This window comes from Pavona decussata, unplaced genomic scaffold (genome assembly GCF_977016875.1).
Source record: "Pavona decussata unplaced genomic scaffold, jaPavDecu1.1 SCAFFOLD_69, whole genome shotgun sequence".
In the NCBI taxonomy this organism is placed as follows: domain Eukaryota; kingdom Metazoa; phylum Cnidaria; class Anthozoa; order Scleractinia; family Agariciidae; genus Pavona; species Pavona decussata.
The window spans coordinates 1,600,556-1,624,575 of record NW_028145488.1 but is presented as its reverse complement, the minus strand read 5'-3'; the positions used below and the strand labels follow the sequence as shown (position 1 = coordinate 1,624,575).

Genomic DNA, 24,020 nt, shown 5'->3' with positions numbered 1-24,020 from the left:
TAGGCCAGGTAGGCGTTTACAAGCTTAAAATTTATAGAGATCTTGTTTGTAATGTTTAAATCACGAGCAGCAGTGTTTTATCGGGTTTTAGATCCGATAAAATACGTACTGCGAGTTTTTTGAACGGCTTCAAAAACATTCTTGGAAAAGCGTGTGCCAAGAGAGTTCATAACAATGATGCTTTTGTAAACGTTGGAAATTAGCATACAAGAAAAACATTAAACACCGCATACTAATAAGGAGGATGTTTTTTTTCGGGTTTTAAAACCACTGCACGTGATATTTTATCGACTATTTGATAGGTCAATGGGCTTATGAACTATTAATGATGATCTCTTGAAGATAAAATAGGGTGCAGTAATGAACTGTGATGCGTAGTAAAAAAGAAATTAATTTGGTCAAAATAAAAGAGAACTTTGTCTTACTGTCCCTGGTCCATCTTTGTTTTTATTCGGTTTAGAGAATGTGACAAAATCAACAGCACTGTACCTTTTTTTTCTTGAGTACGCTACGCAAGCAACAGAGGCAGTAAAGCATTCACAATGATGCGTCATATTCGGGGTTTGAACGAAAGCTGTCAGTATGCTATGATCTTAGCGTAAAATATCTTCTGTTTTTCACTTTCGTTCGTCAGTTGTTTCGTACCTTTCATTAGCATTTACTTGTTTTATATTTCTTTTTTTAAAGTTAATTTTGTGGTTAAAAAGCCGGATTAACGGCGTGGTCCAAAAATCGCACTACAACAGACGCTGTGCAGATTCCTTTTCTTTGTTCGCGGAAGTATTTGTAGTTGTTTGGATTTAGAGACGCTACAATTTAAGTTATTCGTTGACAGTTTGTTGGTTGTTTGTATATTATAGTTTAAACGTTCTTCTTCTTCTTCTTCTTCTTCTTCATCATCGTCTTCGTTTGCTCGCCTGTTAGCGATTATATGCTGAAGAGTTCTCTATTATTCATTGTCTTAATAAAGGGGCAGTGTCATGGGAGATCGATGGGAGATATCATGATTTTTGGCCAAAATTCACTAAATTTAAACTTTGAACATTGTGTTAATTAATTTCTCAATCGCTGATTTAAAGAAATATTAACAGTGATTCTAAGACGAAAGGTCGAACCAAAATATAGTACAACCAGCGATTTTTGATGCGTTACGACAGCAAAATTTGAAAACGTCCGCCAGACGTTTTCAAATTTAAACCCCTCTCTATCTTGGTCATCTGCCGGGGAAAATATCCGTGGATAGTGTCTTTGCATTCTGATAGTCTTTTAATGAAATTTTGTTATTATATCTTGGCTGCAATCAACCGAATAGCGTCTTTCCGATTTTCGATGTGTTACTAAAAATAGCGTGATACTGTCCCTTTAATAGAGCCTTTTTGGCACACTCAATTGGGTCCATCTTCTGTCCAATGCGCGTGTCCAAGATTTTTCTTTTTTTTGTTTTTTTTTTTGCACAGAACCAAAGTAAAGCAAGCACAGTTTCGAAAGTACTGCTGGGTAAGTTTTGAATTGAGCCGTACTCGAATGGTTCCGCACTGCTGCGATTTTTTGGTAGAATCGAAAATCGGATTTGTTATCTCAGCTGCAGATCATATGGATTGTTCACAGAAAATCCGGAAAAGGATTATCTGTTACGACAATGCAGTTAACGCAGAGGCCACTGAATCGTTTTTGGAAGTTTGCAAAACGAAAATGTTGCCGACATCGGTCGTGAAATAAATTGTAAATGTCAACTGACACATCATCTTGTTCATAGGTTGTTAGTTCATCAGTAAAAGTACTGCTTTCAGTCAAATCGCCCCAACAAAATGCATATATTTGAACTGCGGATGAAGGAATGAATAAGTGAATCACCATCCCAGTGTTTGAAACTGAGGGCGTTTTGGGTGTTTCGCGTTTTCAAGGAACATTCGCGCACGAAAGGCTTGGGTATGACAGACGTTAGCAGAGCAAGACGGAAGATTTGTTTCACTTTACATATCAGAGTTACTTTACAAGCTGAAAATGTATCAAAAAGTTGAAATACCCAAGAGAGGAAAGCACTTAATGAGTCAGAATTTGCCAGTCCTTTCTTTTCTATTTTTAGTTTTTTTCCTTTTATTGTTATCAATTTGCCGGGGCTTCGGATTTTCTGCATTTTCAGCGATGGGACAGAACACATATTTTCAGGATACTTGTGTAACCTAAGAATTATGTCCATAAAACAAAAGAGTTGAAAGAAAATTTCTTTCACGAAGTAAGTTTTACCACAGGTCACCAAAGCGTAATAATAAGAGTTTGTATGGCGTTAATTAAATCGAAAACTAGACAACAACAAAAACACACAAAATTTTAATAAAGTCTGAAAAAGCTTTCCCGCCCGGTGTGTTTTGCTGTGTTTTCAAGGCTTCTCAGTGCTTCCAAACGCCGTTTTGAGCGGTTTATCTCTCAGCCGCTGGTCCACGTGCATCACTGTATTATGTTAATGGCAAGGTTGGAAACTTGAAGTCGAATTTGAATGAAATTTGACCCGTCATTTGAGGAGAGCACTTCGAAAACCTCGCTAAAATTTGCTTGAAACTTAAGTACTCGCTTACCTGCCTCACCATATCTCAAGAAGGATGATGTGCGGTCCTTCCTGGGCAGCTCATTTTCGGAGAAGTTCATTTATTAAGACATAGGCCTTCGTTGAAAACAAAGTTGATTTCAAATCGGGCGCCATTTTTGCCGCAGATCGAGCCGTATCAATGGAATGTCACGACAAAGTCACGGTCAAACCTAGGCACGACTACTAAAATGTGCCCGACGCGACAAGGGGAATCCACGTGAAACCTTTGGCCCACAACAAACTATACACACCCCCTCCCGGCTAAGTGCAGTTCTGTACAATTTCGGACTGATCAGTTTGCTTGACATCGACATTATATTTCGTCCCAAATGATACAATCTGGAGAGCGTACCCTTTCCTAGCTTGTCAAACGACTCAGATTATCAGTTTTTCCTTCCTGTCATCATTATAGCGGTCAAACTAGCTTTTACTCCAGTCTCATGAAGATGAGTGAATACTATAATTTCCCCAACTTTAATTATTACACATTGAATGAAAATAACATCAAACAATATATAGATCTTATGAAAAAGAAATATATCTCTTATTGGCACCAAACCCTTCAACACTCACAAAAACTCAGCTTTTATTATACATTAAAAAAAACTTTTGGCCCCTCTGCTTACCTAGATCTCACAAGGAAAAACGCTTCTAGGAAAGCATTAGTGAAACTAAGAATAAGCAGCCACAAGCTTTTGATTGAAACAGGAAGATACGACAACATACCCCGTAATGAAAGGGTGTGTAATGTTTGCAACCGTAAAACCATTGAAGACGAAATTCATTTTTTATTAGATTGCCCAAGTTACTCTTCTTTAAGAGATATGTTCTTTTCTTAAATAGAACCTAGCCTTCCATTTACACGACTATTAGTAAAAGAAACTTTACTATCGCATACAATGAACTCAACAGACTATTTTATAAACACTCAATTAATTTCATTTGTTTCCTCGTGCTTCGAATTGAGAGATAAACTTCTCTCCGGAATGATTACTTCTACTGTATGAAAAGTTTAAAATAAGCAAAGACTTCAGTTACTTTATTTTATTTTATTTTATTTTATTTTATTTTAAGTTATCTTAAGAATTAGTTAACGAATCAATAATTAGCTATGAATAGCTTTTGCAATACTGTACTTGTTATAGTCATGCAAATAAAGCTTGTTGTTGTTGTTGTTGTTGTTGCTCGCACAGAATAAAGGCCGCGCCTTTCGAGATATTGGAAAATACACTTCCCTGACCGCGAAATCAGCCTTGCTCTTTTTTCTTTTTTTAGATTATTTGCTTTACAATTTTTTTGCCGATTAGATCCTTCACTACAGGATCCGGTACTTTTATTTTGTAGCGGTGGCCCTTGCAAACACAGTTTGTTACTGGTTTTTCTCGCACAGAATAAACCGTTAACGAGAACGTCAAACTATAAAAGGTTTAATGAGCAAAACAACGACAGTACGCGTGCGTGAAAAATATTGCCGTTCTCGTCAAAAAAATAACTAGAAATGACCAAATTCGGGGTTTTACGGAGAACGTGAATACAGGAGACAATTTTCAATTTCTTTAATTTCTTTCTTCGGTCAACCTGGATAGTTCGTTCACCTTGCACAAGTTTTACGAGTTGGAAAATCGCGAAGTCGATTCTCATTCATATATTAAAAAATAATAATATTAATACAAAAGTCAATTCATATTCTCATAAGACGTTTCTTGCTGTCACGCTAGGCACGCTAGCCGGGAGGGGGTGTGTGTAGTTTGTTGTGGGCCAAAGGTTTCACGTCGGTTCCCCCTGACTGGCACATATTAGTACTTGTGCCTAGGTTTGACCGTGACCTTGTCATGACATTCCATGGATACGGCTCGATCCGTGGCAAAAATGGCGCCCGATTTAAAATCAACTTTGTTTTCAACGAAGGCTAACTATAGACCTATTTCTGTATTGCCAGCTGTCACCAAACTGATAGAAAGGATTATTTTTAACCAACTGTACAGTTATCTGACAAAACACGGCATACTCTCAGACTCCCAATCAGGCATTAGAACGGTACACTCTACTACTGGTTTCTAAATATGGATAAGGGCCTATTAAATGGTGTCATTTTCCTTGATCTTATAAAGGCTTTTGACACCATGGATCACGAAATCCTTCTGCAGAAATTGAAGCTTTATGGTGTGTGCCAGGCCAGCCTAAACTGGTTTGCCTCATACCTCACTGAAATAACTCAGAAAACGTTTGTTGATGGTGTACTGTCAGATAGCAGCACAATTAAATGCGGAATACCACAGGGATCTATTCTTGCCGGATTCTTGGTCTGCTACTTTTTATTATTTACATTAATGATCTTCCATCCTGTGATCTCTATTCTAAAGTGCGGATGTATGCAGATGATACCAGCTTAACTGTTGCACATTCTGACGAGTATACCCTGGAACAACTGATGAACCATGATTTACATTAAATTCATTCTTGGCTAATAACTAATAAACTTAGCCTAAATGTGATAAAGACCAAATACATGATTGTCGCTAGTCATTATAGGATAAAACACCTCGAGCATCAATTCAGTATACACGTAAATCAGTCGAAATAGATCAAATTTTTTACATGGAGAGATCATGTGGATAAAATTACTAAGAAAGCCTCTGGAGGGATTGGAGCTCTGAGACGTGTTAGACATCTTTAATACCTCGTGAAACATTAATCACAATGTACAGCTCCCTGGTACTGCCATATTTCGATTATTGTAGTACAGTATGGGGGAGCTGTGGGAGGGGGATGTGTGACCGACTCCAGGTCCTCCAAAACAGGGCTTCCAGAGTATTAACCTTGTCAAATTATGATAGACGGTCGGTTGAGATATTGGATGAACTTGGATGGGATAATCTTGAGACACGAAGGATAAGGCAACTAGCTACAATAGTGTATAAACTGATTAATGGAACTATGCCCAATCATTTAACTCAAATTTTTACATGCACAAACTCTATGTATTCTTACAGCTTAAGAAACTCTACATACAATTTATTTGTACCAAGACCATGTACTGAAGCTGGAAAAAAACAGCCTGGTAAGGTCAAAGGTCAGACAAGCCTGAAATCATTTTTATCACATTTGTAATTTATTCGTATATATTTAAGACCTTAGTCTCCTATTTATACATTATAGTTCTAATTATCTCCTGTTGTATGTTTTATTATATGCTTTCCATATTTATTATATTTGTAATTTATTCATATATACTTAAGACTTTTAAAATACTCGAGCTCGTATTTTCCATATTGTACGATTTATTGTATCTTTTACACGGCTCTCTGGAAGAGCATTTTGATGAAAGGGATTCCGTGTTTAAATAAATAAATAAATAAATAAATAAATAAATAAATAAATAAATAAATAAAGAAGAAGAAGAAGGCCTGTGTCTCAATCAGAATGAACTTCTCCGCGAAAATGAGCTGCCCAGGAACGACCGCACATCATCCTTCTTGACAAATGGTGAGGCAGGTAAGCTAGCCTGTTCCAGGCTCCTAGAGAGACGCGCAAAGGAGAGGGCGAGGGGATGAAAACGACGTTTTCGTCCCCTCGCCCTCTCCTTCGCGCTTCTCTCTAGGAGCCTGGAACAGGCTACAGGTAAGCTTCAAGCAAATTTTAGCGAGGTTTTTGAAGTGCTCTCCTCAAATGACGGGTCAAATTTCATTCAAATTCGACTTCAAGTTTCCAACCTTGCCATTAACATAATACAGTGATGCACGTGGACCAGCGGCTGCGAGATAAATCGCTTAAAACGGCGTTTGGAAGCACTGAGAAGCATTGAAAACACAGCAAAACACACCGGGTAAGCTTTTTCAGACTTTATTATAATCTTTGTGGGTTTTTGTGGGAATATTGTTGTCTAGTTTTCGATTTAATTTTAACGCCATACAAACTCTTATTTTTAATACGCTTTGGTATTACGAACCGAATTTATGACAACAAGTACGAAAGGCTCGAGAATTCCACTTTCCTTTTTCCGTAAGTCCATTGTCCCGACTTTGCAATCCGGCAAATCAGATCACTTCCACATTTGGAAAACGAAACCAAACCTGGGAAAAAACCCTTCTTCATCAAGGTGTGCATTAAGGTGATTCCGCTGAAAAAGAAGGAGTATTTAAAATTGTCTAAGACTTGGTCCAGTTCATGGCTATGTTATGAGCATTACAAAAATGCAATAAAAAAATGGGGGGTCACCGTGCTCGTTTTTGTCCAACCTGGATGGCTATTATAGTAAATAGATGACCCACGAGGTTTATATTAGGAACGCTAGTAATCAGAAAAGGGAACTATCATTTCTAGAAAAATTAATTTCTTGCATTAAAATATGGAAGCAGTTCAACAAAATTTACTTTAATCTTACACAACAAACTATTTTCATTGGACTGGAATTAAGATTATGAAAGAAATTAAAGATTTTGCAGCGTGTGTACGTAAGCAGCACTACCTAAATACGTGCTTTTTAAAACATTCAAATAAAAATATCTCAAAGTAGAGTATTAAACTTTTCTTTAAATCGCGATATATAGTGGTCAACCGTATGACATTTAAATTGATGCATTAAAAAATGGGGGTCACCGTGCTCGTTTAGAAGAAAAGGACCATTTATTTTCCTGCCGAGCTTAACCTCAAGGAAATCCCGTAATGTTGTGCGTGCGCGCGCTCGTGCGCGCGCTAAATGACGCAAAAAATTATGCGCAGCAAGGATGCGCAATGCAATTCAACGGAATCACCTTAATTACGAGAAGGAGGAAGCGAATGTTTTCCTCTGGTTTTCCTCTACCTTCTCGTGTGAAAACATAATTTACTCCTACTTTCGCTATTGATATTGCAATCATGGGGTGAGAAAACCTTTCTTTACCGAGGTTGTTAACATGTAGCGAGTCGAATTAACTTCGTGGAGCAACTTTCTCCGTGGATCGTGAAGCTGATTGTTTGGCGAATTTCAATGTCGAAGGTAAGCGTACGACAAAGTGGATATAGCGTGTATAGTTTGCTCTCTTTAGTTTCGTTTTTAACTTTCAGAAAACCCTCGATTCAATATCCACTTTAATCTTTCAATGAAGATGGGTCTTAGTGTTTTGAAAAAGCTCGAGATTAATCAAGTCTTGTTATTCGTGGCGGCTTCGCCTTGGAATTAAGCTTACATATGCATGGATTGAGATTGTTGGCTGAAATTGATGATCTTAGCTTACTATTAACTTCATGAACACGTTTTATATTGTTATTAACAGTTTCTTTGGATTACGTTTAACTTGAGGTACCTTCGTGACTTTGATAAATGAGGTTCGCGTTGAAAAATATAATATAAGGCACGCTATGTCGATGGACATATGCAAATTAATTTTATTTGTTTAAACTGTAGACACCTGCATGTAAACCGCAACATCAAATTAAAGCTTATAGAGCTGGCTATCAAACTACACCAAGAATTTGGAAATAAAACGAATTATCGAATTTTTAGCGCTGTTTTCTCGAATCAATTTTTTCACTTGAAGGGGAGTAGGGGACGCTTGAAAGGGCTAAAACTCAGATGGAATTTGTTCGTTTGCCAATTTGGACAGTAGCGAAAAAAAAGTGTCTGCAAATTTTTTCTTTCGAAATATTTTTCCCCGAGAGTGATTTTGGTCTGAGCACTCCACATTTTTTTAAATCCTAATTCAAAATTGTTCTGTAACTTTTTACTACGATTGAATACGGACAAGTGCAGACACACTTTTTTTTTAGAAACTGAGGAGCAAATTAAATTAGCGAAAAACAAAATTCACTTTGACTTGTAGCTTTCAAAAGGTGATTCGGACGCTCGCATTAAGAGGTTGTGAAAAATTCGACAATTCATTTTATTTCAAAATTCTTGGTAAAGTTTGATCGCCAGCTCTAAGCTTTAATGTACATACAGGGGTTTAGGTATCTACAGTTTAAACCGAATGCGCTACATTGCTTGGACGCTAGACACCTCTAAAAGTATATGGTATTAAACCTCTTGAGACGCAGTTAGACCCAAGACGTCACCCTGATCTGCATACATGTAGCTTGACACGCATGGCCTAATTTGTGTGCCATGAAAAATAATTATCATTAGCGTCCATAATTTGTTGATCTTAGACTAAATGATAAAGCCTCGAAATGATTTTAAACAATATTACATTATCAGCCTTATAATTTTTGTGTTCTACTCTTGCTCAGTTTATCTGTCAGTTAAATTGTTAAAGGGTTGGCTCAAGATGTGCAAATGTTCTTGGAGTATGATTTGGTAAGCTACAACATTGATACCAGCAATTTATATTAGTATTAATAAATATTGCAAGCAGTACATGTATTTTCTAAGATTGGTTCTTGCAACCGTTAAACAGAGATCTCGACTCGTCTTGAAGAGATGGAGAAAACCACCTGAGAAAATCCGAGCTCGCACTGAAGTGCCTTGAGAAATTTTAGCTTTCTGGGAGACAAAAAGATAGACGGAGTACAAAGCAATTACTCTCAGAAGCATTAGAGCCACCTGAAAAACATTCAAGCAACAAGGCACTAAATGCCTTTGTCAAAACATTGAGGAAAGATCGTGAAATTGCTTACGTAGTAGACAAAGAAACACTCATCCGAGAAATCTTTGAAAAGCTTTTCTAGTCTGTTCAGCTCGGCCCACCTGACACAACAAATCCTTCGCAGCTTCAAACTACTGTTTGGTTTCAGCTTTTGAGGCTAGAAATTTGTGGAAAATTTTGCCGGAGCGATTGGCGCACTACTAGACGAGGACTCAATTTTTAATTTGATGCAAAACGCTTTTGATTTCAAACTTGAACAAAGCTGCCGCTCTCATTCATGCCGGTCCGCGCGCAGGAAAATGGTACAAGTTTCTTTTTTTGACAAATAAAGATCGCCCCCAGCTTTATAATCTGCTCTAAACCTGTGCTTTGTTATCAATGTGTTGAATGATAAAACAATTATCCTACTCAATCTTGCGGAATATCGCCCGATTTTAGCCTAATCGGCCTACGGCCTCGTTGGCTAAGTATCGGGTGATATTCCATGCGATTTCGCAGGATAATTGTTACATATTTTCACTGTAATCCAATATTTGTGGTCAACTGAATAGTTTTGTTCCTTTTAAGACCTGATGCATCACAAGCAAGTCACTAGGCCAAGCAGTATCAACATACACATTCTCATTACTGTTCTCCCCATATTTCTTGTCGTACTTGTTGGGAGAATTTGTTTAGATCTTTGGTGATCATTTCCTGTATTCTCGTTACATGAACTGTTTGATTAAGCAGTGATATTGTAAGGAGATATTAGATGCACATCAGTATTGAGGTATAAAGGGTTATTAGACCTGACACATCACAGGCGAATCACTAGCATTAAATTTTATGCAACCTTCCGATCAGTCAATTTATATTCATCTTATACAAATATTATGTTGACGCCTTAAAATATAACTACGCCCAGAGGACCCACGATCCTGGAAAAGTATCTGTCTGTCATGTAACGTTTCACGTAATGTGTCTGTCCATTTTTGTTGTTGTTTTTAATCGCCATATGTATCCTCATCTGTTTTCTTTGTTTGTTTGTTTAATGTTTTTAAACTCTGGCACCACTGTAATTGGCTCGCTGCTGTTGTGGTATTCCTGCCTAATTTAGCATTTATTATGCATATACTGATCCCTTTATTTTTCTGTATAATGTATAATGTAAATAGGTGAAACTAATAAAATAAAATAAAAATAAATTAGGTGATCACTGACAAGAGATTGTAGCATGGTTAGGTTACATGAGCTCTATAAGATGACATATTAAAGGGAAATTGTCCCTTAAAGTACAACGATGGCCACTCAGAGAGGTTTAGCTGTACTGGGTACTAATGCTCTGACAATATACGTATATGACTGGAAATTTATTTTTGAGACAAAACTTTAAATAAATATACTATTACAGTCAATTCATGTCACATGTGACCGGTATTGTTGAAATTTGAATAGAGGTTTGGAATTTACATGTCAGTTTTGAACATCACCAATAAGAGTTCCTGTAGAAATTTCCCTAGTTTATTGACCATATAAAGCTATGAATCTTTCTTTACATAATTTACAGCATTAAGTATTTCAAGAATAGCAATTAAACAGCTGTCAATTTGTTTCTGCAGTGTCAAAACACTTTTGGAGCACAGAGTATTAATCTTACATGACACTGTTTTACGCTTATTAACCGTATTATTCGTGTCACACCAGCATAATAAGCGTACAAAGGGGTGTTCTACGGTTATTATGCTTGAAAGTTGCCACTTTACGGTTATTATACGCGCAACTTACGATTATTATCCGTATGAAGTGAAGCTTTCAGCTTATTATTCGTACCTGTTCCAACATTTGTCGAGCGGAATATTTTTGATCTTCGGCCGCCATTACGGAGAAAAATGTTGAGGGCCAGGACTTCAAAGCTGTTGAACTTTTCTTTAAAAAAGAACCCTTTTGAAGTAATTTTACCTACAGCATTTCATTAAGCCTTTCAAAACCGAACAGTTTGCTGAGAGCGGGCATTTTTTTCAAGAGCTTTATAATCGCAACGATCGATGGGATGTTTCGAAAACGAAGACCCCAAAAGCGAAGACCGAAGACCTAAGACCCCCTCATCGAAAACGAAGACCCCTGATCGAAAACGAAGACCCCCTCATCGAAAACGAAGACCCCCTCATCGAAAACGAAGACCCCCTGATCAAAAACGAAGACCCTTTGATCGAAAACGAAGACCCCCTGATCGAAAACGAAGACCCTCTCGCCTCAGCTCAGACCTAAAGACAAATTCTGTCAAGTGCCTTTGTCAGTATTGACATACACAAGACAGCATTTGTATTAAACTGCGATTTAGGGGAAAATTAGGTATCATTACAAATCCTGGGAGGGGAAGGAGTGGGTGGACAATACTCGTGTTCGTTTACCTAAAATATGGAATCCGGAATCCGGAATCCGGAATAAAAGAAAAAACAAAAATGAAAATTCGTCGACATGAAAATTTCAACGAAGGTTAAAGTCACTTGGGAAACAGTTTTTATAGCTTTTGGAAAATTGTAATATCAGTCAGGAGCCCAGTAAAATTTTCAAAAGTTTCCCTTAGATTTCAATTGCTTAGGCAGTTGAGCCACTCATTTGGAATAAAGGTTCCCAATCTTCAAACGTACCCTTAAATACCCCCACACCTCTTTCTACTCGATAACGTTTCCTCCTGCCATAGCACGTAGATAGACAATGAAACGTGACTAGAGAAAAGAGTCAGTGTTGCGTTTATCACTCATCAACTCTTCGCAAGACTCACTGTCTTTGCATAATAATATAAAAAGTCTTGAAACAAATCCGTATTGGGGTGGCTTAGATTTCATCTTAAAAAAAAAAGCTTTGAATTGGCACCGACCCTGGGGCCCGTTTCTCGAAAGTCCCGATAATTAACTGGCCCGGAAAGCTGTTGTTGTTTACATTCAAGGTCGAGGTTTCAATAGTTTTGCAGATAATATGATAAAACTATCAGTTAACAAAACAAAAAGGACTGGTTTGTTAGCTACGACCCGCACTTTTATTCTTTAGATTTTCATTTGAATATTTAATTTCGGGCCCGATAAGTTACCGGGACTTTCGAGAAACGGGCCCCTGGATAGACAGTGGGCAAAGTTATTTATTCATTTATCAACTCATTCGTCCGTCCATCCGTACATCCGTTCGTTCGTTCATTCTTTCATTCCCTTCGTTCCTTCGCTCACTCACTCACTCGGTCGTGGTTCTGTCATGCCTGCCGGCATACATTCGTACGTTCAATCATGTATGCATGTATTCATTTATGCACCTTTTTACAAAAGAGTGTCGAGCTGCTGGTACAAAGGAAACGTTTTATGTCGATGGCCTTTTTTGAAATACAGTAAGAACTTCAGGAGCCTGTGAACGATTTCCCATAATTTAGTAATCACAATAGCAGGCTGTAGATAACAAATTATTTTATATCCTCTAATTCTAGATACCTTGGAAGCCGGTAGATCTATTGATTTTGATTTAGAGGTAATAAGTCTAAATATTTTAAGCCCCATTCCCACCCTTATGCCCAAACAATTTGTTGAGCCGTAATATACGTTAGTCACAATGTTATGACATGTGTAAAGATATATTTCCATCGTCACCATTGTGAATGCGCTAATTTGCCTACTGTGCCTGTCAAAACACCACCAATCGTACACATCCCTCTCCCCTAGCTTTTCCGAAAGAATGAAAATCCCCTACTCACAAGCCAATCAGCATACGGCAAGTTGCACAGAAAAAGAAAAATAGAAAGAAAAGAAAGTCTTTCCTGATTTACGGATTCCGTTTATTTGATTTTATAAAAATAGATAGGTGTCGTTTTGGTGTGTTTTAAAGTTTTACGCTTTAAAGGGGCTGTCTTAGAATACTAACACTTAGGCAAACTTTTGAAAATTTGACTGGGCTCCTGACTGATATTATAATTTTTCAAGAGCTATAAAAACTGTTTCCCAAGTGACTTTAACCTTCGTTGAAATTTTCATGTCGACGAATTTTCATTTTTGTTTTTTTTTTTAATTCCAGATTCCGGATTCCGGATTCCGGATTCCGTGTTTTAGGTAAGCGAACCACCCACTCCTTCCCCTCCCAGGATTTGTAATGATACCTAATTTCCCCTAAATCGCAGTTTAATACAAATGCTGTCTTGTGTATGTCAATACTGACAAAGGCACTTGACAGAATTTGTCTTTAGGTCTGAGCTGAGGCGAAAGGGTCTTCGTTTTCGATCAGGGGGTCTTCGTTTTCGATCAAAGGGTCTTCGTTTTCGATGAGGGGGTCTTCGTTTTCGATCAGGGGTCTTCGTTTTCGATGAGGGGGTCTTAGGTCTTCGGTCTTCGCTTTTGGGGTCTTCGTTTTTCGAAGAAGCCAGCCATGTCAGATCACCGAGTTCGGAATTCTTTTGCTTATAAACCGTCGCTCCTTTCCGCATTCGCAAAAAAAAAAACATTGGCATTCGCTGTCCCGCAAAAATAAATCAAGAATCGGGTATTTTACAATTTTATGTGATAATTATTCTACGTCTTGTAATGCGACAAATCTGAAAAGCGATCAGCCATTTCGTACAGTGAAATAAACAACTCCGCAAGAAGCGATTCAATTCGAAATCATCAACAGGTCTGCAAAATGTCCTCGATGAGTATCTGCAATATCTTTGAAAGTACGGAAATTAGAAATGCATAAGACTTGGAAAAAGTTGTTTCCTTTGTAATTAATGGGTTTTCGCTGAAATGGCATTTCATAGAAGAATCAAAAAACGCCAACAGCTATGTAAACAAAATTCATGCGGGAGACTTGAATGCTAATTTTATAAGCAAGAAATTCCAAAGGAAAACTGCCTTGCTTCTGACAGAAACGAGCGGTCTGCTTTGATTTAATATTTTAAAGCCTGGGCTGTAATAATAGACACCAGAATTGTATTAAAGAATTTGATTTTTCATTCACACGCGTAGCCGAAGAGAAATATCTACCGCCGAAGACAAAAACAGACTGCACTGCATGTTTTAAATTTTTAAACTGACAGAAACTGGTATTCCCAGTTTATTAACCTGAAAAGATTATATTCTATCAATTCTCTTGATGACAAATATAGAGAGTCAGTTCTGAATAACCTACAAATTTAATACCATAACAAATTCTTTTTTCAAACGACAATTTTACTTCTGCAAAACAACAAAGTTGGAGCGGCGGCCGCGTTAAACCCGCGAGCTAAGTAATAGAGCCAAACTGTTTATACTGATACAAAGCGAGTTCGAAGCACAAAAAAGCCGCTCCAAAGAAAGGGGCATATTTTCATTCATCGGAAATAAACAAACACAAGGGAAAGCCTTTACACTTTTTCTAGTTGAATGCAGCTTGTAAATTTCAAGCTCGTGGCCGGCAAATGGAAATCCAACATGTGCAGCCATGAGTCCCAAAGTATAAACTCAGAAAGAGTGCGACTCTCGGCTCGAAGTACATTCGCATGTGGTTTCAAAAATAGATAATTCGATTGTTTCATAGAGTGAAATGATAAACGATATCTAAAGGTTTTTTTCCAGTCGTTCCTTAACAGAGCATTTGTTTACCAAAAAGTGTTCTTTTCCTTTATGCAAACAAAGTTTTCCATAAAAAGAAAACACGATTAAAAGAGTGAGGGAGGAAAATAACACGGTAGGCGAAGAGAAAAAAATGTTTATGGGCATAAAATCGTCCGTGAGTTTTATCAGATCTTTTACAAGTCGCATTTTTGTCAGCGGTGAAAATAAGGACTGGGTTCTTTATAACTGAAAATATATAATTTAACCCCACAAGATTGTCAATGTTCTTTTCTTAGAAATCCGTCGCCAGGATCAGATACGAGACTGAGCAATTAATACACTGAGATGGAATATTGAAGGAAAATGTAACTTTATGGAATGGTTAATCAAGACATTTTCAGCCGGAATACAAATTCACGAGAAATTCATTAATGCTGCTTGTAATATTTTTTGGCAAAGCTTAAGAGTACTAGTGTTACTTTCTGTTTTTCATTTTTATAGGACGCGTAGAACTGAAAGCGTAAACTGTCACCACGTGTTTATTTCGCTCTTAATTACATCCATTTTGAAATCACTGGTGATCCTTGGAATCTGATTGGTCCAAAATGATGCAATTTATTCCCAAATTGCACCATTTTTTGAACTAAATTGCATCCTTTCTTTAGCCCATCAAAATGGAAATGAAGTAACACAAATAGAATATTAATATTGACAATGATACTCTGTGATTTCAAAATGGATGTAATTAAGTGGTAATTGAACTTCGTGTCGTGCAATTTTGGTCTGAAATCATACTTGTGATTTCAAATCAAACTCGCGCTGCGCGCTCGTTTGATTTTGAAATCACGCGTATGATTTCAGACCAAATTGCACTCCACTCAGTTCAATTACCAATATAAATTAACCGGACAAACCACAACTTTGAATGCGATCTAAAAAAGCTGCATCAACTTCAACATGTGTTTTCAGAAATATCATTCGGACACAGTATAAAACAAATAGTCTTGGAGTGAAACCAAGAACGACATGTAGATTTGAACAGACGCGCAATCGATTTCGTTTGATATGCTGAGCAGAAAACGAATTAGAGTAAATGCGACCTAAACAAAATTTCTAACGGCTCAGCAAAAGAAACTGAGTGATAGAACAAACTCAAACAGCTTTTACTTCTTAGTATACATTAGTCTTTACAAAATTGGAAAAGAGCTCACCTCTACAGTTTGATGCCCAAATTTCTCTGTTATCAGCAGGTTGTGTCCACAGAAAAAATTAAAACTCTCAAAACTATACGGTTTTAGCTTGCTTTGCAGTCCTTGACATTTAAAGTCTTGATTTTTTTAAAGTGTTCGGCTACCGTCAGTGTATTGAGATGAAGCCGGACACTTTTCGCCGTCGCTTGACGATTGTTGGAAACAGATCCGCGGATAGACTATTTTCAATCCATGTCGATGTTAGATTTTTGTATCCTGATGCTAAACAACCAAAAGATTTCCCTCGCTGACTTCGGTGAGATCACTCAAAAAATGTAGTAAACACGTGCAGTCCTTCCACTCCACAAGAACGGCACTGGAGGTTTTTTCTCGTTGTGTTCCGGCTACCTCATGCACTGAAAATGTCAAGAGCAGATCAGTATTTTTAACTGTTTCTTCTTCGTCCGAGATAATCTTCGGAAAGTATTCTTAACATACTTTTTTTTCATAGCACACCACAGGAATAACATAAGAATGCGCTGCGATAAATTTTCTCAAATCTCCACCACTGTCATTCACCACTACACGACCCACTGCACTTTCTTCGATTCGGCGTGACATCTGCACGTCCACTGTGACCAATTACAGAGCTTGCGGTCAAAATGTGTCAGTCAAAAAGTTTCGAACAACATTTGCGCGCCAATTCCCGCCAATGTATAAACCAATCACATCATTCACAGAGAACGCCACACAAGTTGTGACAGTCGATCAAAATAGCGCGGTATGGTTTCGCGATAAAATTTGCAGTCGTGGCTTGTATTACGATTTGTGCTGGTTTGGATTTCAGATATATACCACTTTTAACCTGAATTTCAAGGCTTCCTACCTGCTTTCGGTGTTAGTTTAGAAAGGTTTTGGTGCGCTTCGCGTGTTCTTTTTCCCGTTGGTTTTGGTGTTTCAGTGCGGGAAGAGCACCACAAACAGGTTACTGGCCGGACTTTCTTGCCTTCCCAGCTCGGTTCCAGTTTAGCCGACAAATGACCCATCTACACAGCCTATGTAATGTAAGTGTCATGTAAGATTAATACTCTGTGCTCCAGAAGTATTTTGACACTCCAGAAACAAATTGACAGCTGTTAATAATTTTATTACTTTCCAAGTAGTTTGTCATGAATCTTTTTTTTTTCAGTTAATGCTTCTTTTTTGGAAAGGATTTAGAAAAATGTTCAACATTACATTCAAATGCCAGTTACCAAGTGGAGTTTGGCTGATCGAAGATATACTGCGGGTATCTTCTTTAGAAGGTATACCTGGCTTAGCTATATTCATTGATTTCAAAAAAGCTTTTGATTCAGTCGATTGGAACTTCTTAAGCAAGACGTTAGAAGCGTTTAATTTTGGCCCTCAGCTTAAAAGATGGATTACAACTTTTTATAATGGGTGCTCCAGCTGCGTCATTAATAATGGACACGCTTCCGAATTTTTCTCTCTACATCGCGGAGTTAGACAAGGCTGTCCGCTGTCCGGCATTCTTTTCACTCTCTGTGCCGAAATTTTAGCAAACATCATAAGAAATGACGATAATATTCACGGTATAAAAATTTATGGTAAAGAATTTAAGCTCTCCCAGTATGCCGATGATACAACCACTTTCGTGTCCGATACAACTTCTGCAGAAAAATTGTTTAAACTCCTTCGCGCCTTCCAAGAATGTTCCGGCCTAGAAGTGAACACATCTAAGACAGAAGGGATGTGGATAGGTGCAAATAAAGGTGATAATTCAAAACCTCTTAATATTGCTTGGCCATTAGAAGCGATATACGCTCTCGGAATTAATTTCTCTTATGATGAAAATGAATGCTTCCAAAAGAACTTTGCAGAAAAATTAAAATCCATGAAAAATCTTTTGAATTTATGGAAACCAAGAAACCTCACCTTATACGGCCGGATTACTATCCTGAAATCCCTGGGTCTATCTAAGCTTATTTATAACACATCAGTGCTCAAGTTTCCTGTAACTTTTATAGCTTCAGTCAAGCGAACTATTTGTGACTTCGTCTGGAACGGCAAACCAAAAATTAAGCATAACACGTTAATCGGCCCAATATCTAAAGGCGGCTTAAATCTCCCCTACTTCGAAATAATAAATAATGCACTCAAAGTGGTTTGGATAAGGAGATTATATGAATTTAAAGTAAAGAGGATGCCAGCTGGAGCCCTATACCCCTGGTATTTATAAGACAGTCCTAGGTGGACCTTTTTTATTTAAATGCAATTATGATCTTAAGTATCTTAATTTAAATATACCAATTGATTTCTATAAGGATACACTTTTAATCTGGCAAACATTAATTGAATCAACATACCCCTCAAACCAAAGAACAAATATTAGAAGAAATCATCTGGAATAACAGGTTTATTAAAATAGAAGGCCTGTCCGTATATTACAGAGAATGGCACAATGCTGGAATCGCTAGAGTTAAAAATATCTTCAACAAAAACAAATTCCTTGCCCCTGACGAGTTTAGTAACAAGTTCTCTTTGAAATCTTCCAACTTTCTGAAATATCTCGCATTGTGTAGCGCGATCCCCCGAGACTGGATTCGAATATTGAAAGACACCCACGAAACCTCTGCTCCGGTCCCAGACACTGTCAACACGATATCAATAAATAAGCTTTCTTGCAAAATAGCGACCCAGAGTTTAATCATCAAAAAATTTAAATCTCCAACTGCTGAAAGAAGAATGAGGCAAGCAAACTTAGATGACAACGCAATTCAAACAATCTACAATATTCCATTTAATGTCACTAAAGATATTAAACTCGCCATCTTTCAATACAAAGTCGTGCACCATATTCTGCCAACTAACGCAACCTTATTTAGAGATAAAATTAAAGAGAAGGATTACTGCCATCTTTGCGAACAAAAACAAACACTAACCCACTTATTTATTTCTTGTTCATTTGTCAAAAGTTTTTGGACAGAATTTACAAATTGGTGGAATACAAAAAATGACGATTCTATCGAGCTCAATGAAGAAAATATCATCTATGGCTTCACCAACAATATCGCGCTGCAACTTGGCCTGAACCTCAGTTTAATAATTGCAAAATATTACATTATTATTGTTACATTATCATTATTATTTACATTGCCTCGAGAGAAGAAGACCCCTATTTCTTTGATACCTTCCTTGCTGTTCTGAGAAGCAAACTTGACATAGAAAAACATAATTCAAAATTACAAATTGATCTTTAAATGCCATAGAACTAAAACCTACCTTTTTGTGATTTTTGCTATTTAACGTAAGCTGTACAGTGTATTTTGGGTATTGTAAATTGTAATCAAACATCTTTTTTTTTTCTTCTATTAATTTTTTTTAAAGCTAATTAAGTCTTGTACATGTAATGTATTTCCTTAGCTTGTATGTTTGTTTGTAACTATTTCTCTGTAACTCTTCATTACAAGTGAAATAAAATTTAAAAAAAAAAAAAAAAAGTGGAGTTTGAATATCCATTTCATTCTTGGAAACACTTGTAACCCATGATGTGGATTGACTGTAATGATTGATTTGAGAAACCTCTGCTCATTTCAAATTGCCATCCCAAGGTTGACATCAGCCCAGCTATGAACTAACATTTCTTTGTTTGAGTTTGTTATTCTCTTGATGTTTTTTTAGCAAAAGTCCAGTGCATCTGTCTGTTCATGAATATGTTAAAGTGTTGGTTCAAGATGTACGTGTGTACTTGGAGCCTTGGAGGAGCTGGATTTGGTAAGTTACATGTATAACATTGATATCAGCAATTTCTCTTACTATCAGGTGACGGTGATGTGTCAGCAATATATTTACTGTGAGTTCAATGTTATTGTGACAATGATAGGGAAGCCTGAATTACAACTATATGCAAGCAAAGCATTTGACAGTTGCATTTGTGATGTGAGTAAAGAACAAACTAAAGTTAACAACCGCAAATTACTAAGTGGAGATTACGTACCTGAGACATCCCAATCTTGTACCCAGAGTCCTCAGGCTCTTTAGCCAGTGTTTCTTCGCCAGGAGAGACTCTGGGGACATCGAAAAAATTTAATTTTTTTGATTGGCTGTTCCGCAATGGTTTTCATTGTTTTACCGCAGAAATCCTGCGGTAATAAAAATCGATGTCCCCAGAGTCTGTCCTGGTGACTAACTGCTGGCCAAAGAGCCTGAGGACTCCGTTTACGAGATTGGAGACATCCAGGAGCTTCCACTGTTGGCAGCCAGCTCCGAGATAAAGACTGCTCCCATGGCTAGCAAATCCTGGCAACGCTGCCATGAGCCCCCATAATTTTTGTAATTAATTAAAATTAAATGATTAAAATTTTTTTCAATTTTGTTATATTTCCTATTTTAATTTTGATTGATTAACTGTTTGATGGATTGTTAAATTTCTTAGTACCCTTCTCTTATAGGAATTGAGTGTTTTGAACAATGACGTCAAAAACTGAAGATGGCACCAGTGACCCACCAGAGGTGGATGTTCCTCTCCTAAAGAACAAGAATCTTCCCAAGAGATCAGTGGATTGGCAACTTGTGCAACTCCCCATCGATTTTTTGTTACTAACAGTGACAAACTGTGCATTTTTAGCTTGCCTTTCTCATTTGAATGCTGGTTTCTTTAAAAGTTATCACAAAGCACTTGGTCTTGTGTACTTTGGAGATATTGGTGGCGATGAGATGAGGCAGAAAATTGCAGTAATTAAATGCAGCAAGGGTTCCTCCAGCATTCAAGGACCTGTAATTGTAGTACCAAATGCTGTGAAGATCTTAAGACCCAAAGCTGTGTTCAGTGTGGGTTTCTGTAGTGCCTTAGATGACAAAAAATTGAAGCTGGGAGACATTGTTGTCTCAGAAAAGTTGATAACCTATGCCCCTAGCAAGGTTACTCAGGATGGAATCGAAGAATGTGGCATTAGTGTTCCTTTAAAAAAGCATTTTGCAAAACTAGTACAGAATGCAAATGAAGGCTGGGAGGCACCTTTGAAAGACCCAGGAAAACTAGAGGTAGAGGTGCACCAGGATGGTGTGTTCTTGAGCGGCCCAGAGGAAGTAGATAACAAAGAAAGACGTGATCAGCTCATCAAACGATTTCCCCAAGCAGTTGCAATTGAATTGGAAGGTGAAGGTAAGGGTGTGTCTGATTTAACAATTATTATTACATCTAGCAGCAGGGATATGGAATATTAAGTTTTAAGAGAGAAGGCAAGTCATGAAAGGTTTCAGTCATTATGGTTGAAATAAATATTGATAGCTCAAATGAATTGTTTGTCGCACCGTTGTGCAGCAGACAATTTAGGTGTTGGTCAGAAGTGTCAACCAATAAAATGCTGATCTTTATTAGGGGATGGTGTCAACTGTTGCACCTCAAACATTGAAAGGTGCAAACAACACCTAGGTGACAGAGTGGCAAGACAAACAATTTATTTGAGCTACCAGAAAAAGACATTTCCATATAGCAGTGGCATGTACATTTTGTTTCTTTAAGTTGCAAACTGATTTATTTAGTATTGTCTTGCAAATAATGGATATAATATTATTCTATAATTACGATCATGGTAGTTTCATATTACTGGTATATGGGCAGACTGATTGTTTTTTCGTGCGTCGACAAGTTAAGTTCAAGCGCGAGTTACAGTGAAATATACATTAATAACAATCTAAAATATGTTGCAGAATTTTTAAATTCAATAATTCTAATGGCTTTAACATGTAGGCTCTTGATTTCTGCACACATGGAAGCAGAACACTATTGCCCTATGGCAATGCAAGGAATGATGTTTTCTGTAGAACGCAGCTTTTTCAGTCCATAGCAACCTTTTTTCCCCAAGTGCATTTGCTCCGTCCTTCTTTATAATAATTATTCTTTGGCAGGTATATTTTACCTTCTTTCTGTGCCTTTTGCATTACTTGATAGCACCAAGCTAGTGGCATTGGAATGTGATTGTCCAATTGATTTTAATGTTCTTGATTAGATGTGATCAATCCTCCACCAAATGATCTACCTGTGCTGATTTTGTTACTGATGCTATTCTTACAGTACTGTACGGTTGCATTGTGGTCTAGTTGCTTCTGCATCTCTCTGGGGACATAAGAACTTGTAGGCAACCTCAGGCAATCTTGCTCTGTCTTTTCTTGGTGGATATAAGAGATCCTCCTTTGGTGGTTTCCTGCAGTCTGGTTTGTCTAACAACAAACAACAACCCATTAGTGACCCAAAGTCTGACAGAGACTATTGTGATACTCCAAAATGGTAGAATTTGTCAGTATTTGATGAGCTTATCTGGCATGTCAAGAGAAACCATTTTGAACCAACTATGCTCAGACCTTAATCTCTTCTTGAAAACATTTGAATCCTGGTTATCTTAATCACTTCCTGTTTGCTTAATAATCTCACAGAGGGACACATGTTATGTACATCTTTTTAGGTCTGTATACCGCAGCACATGACCTGGATGTTGAATGGGTTGTCATCAAAGGTGTCTCAGACTTTGCTGATGGCAAGAAGCGTAAAACAGATTCATGGAGACCTTTTGCTAGCATAATGGCTGCTTCCCTTACTGCTCACATTCTAAGTGATACGCTGGTTTTCAAAGATTGGCAGCACTTTGGAGGTAAGCTGTTACATTGAATTCATGTTGCTTGCATGAGCATGGGACAATTTTGCAGAATTCTGAACACCGAATCTGTAGACGTCCTGTTATGTCAAATGTCTGCCATTACAAAAACTAAAAGCCAACCGTCTGTATAAGCAGTGCTTTTTAAAACTCTGAATAGTCTAGAAGAGTGCTTAGACCTTGAAATAATATAGTTTGTTGCTACAGTAAACCCTAAACTGTAATACAGGTGTGTACATGTAAGTAGCATAAAATGAGACGTTCTGTGTTCAGCATTCTGTAAAAAATACCACTGTTCTGTTGCTTAGGATGTACGTTCTTATGATGCAATAGTAATTTTCTCCAGGATTGTTTCACACTGCACATGTTTTAGATATTGATCTTGATTTGAATCTGGTCTCTGAGGACATTTCTATTGAATTGTTCTCAACATCATCATTAAAGTGCCCCTGGGACGAAAATTTCATTTTCCATCTTTTTGCATTTTCGTGTAGAATATGACCTTCTTACTCATGTTACCAAATTTCAATCCTTTACGGCGATTGAAGTATTTTTTTTAGCTTTTTATTCGAGATTTCACGGTCGCCATTACTTGGCCTTGTTCCGGATGTTAAGACTCAAATTGCAAGAAGTGACGTCATTGGCTCAACACTAAAAGTTCCACATGGCTAATTTTCATATGGATTCTACTTCATAAACTGTATTCTGCTGTTGTGAACTAAATAACAGCAGAATACAGTTTATGAAGTAGAATCCATATGAAAATTAGCCATGTGGAACTTTTCGTGTTGAGCCAATGACGTCACTTCCTGTAATTTGAGCCTTAACTTCGGGAACAAGGCCAAGTACTGGCGACCGTGAAATCTCGAATAAAAAGCTAAAAAAAATACTTCCAATCGCCGTAAAGGATTGAAATTTGGTAACATGAGTAGGAAGGTCATATTCTACACGAAAATGTAAAAAGATGGAAAATGAAATTTTCGTCCCAGGGGCACTTTAACACATTGCAGCCACAAATTGGCTGACTTTAATGATATCATTTCTGTCCCCAAGATGTGTTAGCTCCAGAAAGGACGATACCTGTATCATCTGTTTCAAGTATTGCAGATCCAAGCAAACCCTCAACTGTACATCATGCAGGTAATACTTAGTCCTATACTTTCATAAGGGGTCAAATAACTAGTGCAAATTATAGCACTTTGGATTATGTTTCTAACTTTGTAGATAATTTTATGGTCATTTAAGGAGCTTTAAAGTGCTACTATGATCAAATTTTTACCTCTTGAATTTTAAGGTTTATCACATAGAATTCTAGGAAAGAATAAAAACGCTGTTTTCCGTTTCTAAATATCTGCATTGGTTCCGGAGATATTTAAGTTTGAAAAATGTGTAAAATATGTAAATCAGAGGACTGATGACGTCATATTCTCAACTCAATATAACATCAAGTATATAAATAGAGTTCAGTCAATTTACAGCAGAGACCATTGAAACCTGGC

General features: G+C 37.4%; 1 protein-coding gene and 3 long non-coding RNA genes across 4 annotated transcripts in view; 2 read left to right on the top strand and 2 right to left on the bottom strand.

The window, feature by feature from the left end:
* The window catches only part of LOC146477707 (uncharacterized), a 545,413-nt gene that overhangs the window by 332,570 nt on the left and 188,823 nt on the right, over positions 1 to 24,020 (bottom strand). The gene's annotated exons all lie outside the window — the stretch shown is intronic.
* The window catches only part of LOC146477710 (uncharacterized), a 178,338-nt gene that overhangs the window by 22,723 nt on the left and 131,595 nt on the right, over positions 1 to 24,020 (bottom strand). The gene's annotated exons all lie outside the window — the stretch shown is intronic.
* The window catches only part of LOC146477716 (uncharacterized), a 72,641-nt gene that overhangs the window by 20,580 nt on the left and 28,041 nt on the right, over positions 1 to 24,020 (top strand). The window lies entirely within an intron of this gene.
* LOC146477715 (uncharacterized) overlaps positions 19,561 to 24,020 on the top strand; it is a 32,501-nt gene continuing 28,041 nt past the window's right edge. Inside the window, exons 1-4 of the mRNA XM_085113050.1 lie at positions 19,561 to 19,642; positions 20,320 to 21,032; positions 22,333 to 22,518; positions 23,575 to 23,661. Coding sequence (XP_084969176.1) covers positions 20,339 to 21,032; positions 22,333 to 22,518; positions 23,575 to 23,661 — 967 coding nt within the window. The 5' untranslated portion in view covers positions 19,561 to 19,642; positions 20,320 to 20,338. The remainder of the gene's footprint in view (positions 19,643 to 20,319; positions 21,033 to 22,332; positions 22,519 to 23,574; positions 23,662 to 24,020) is intronic.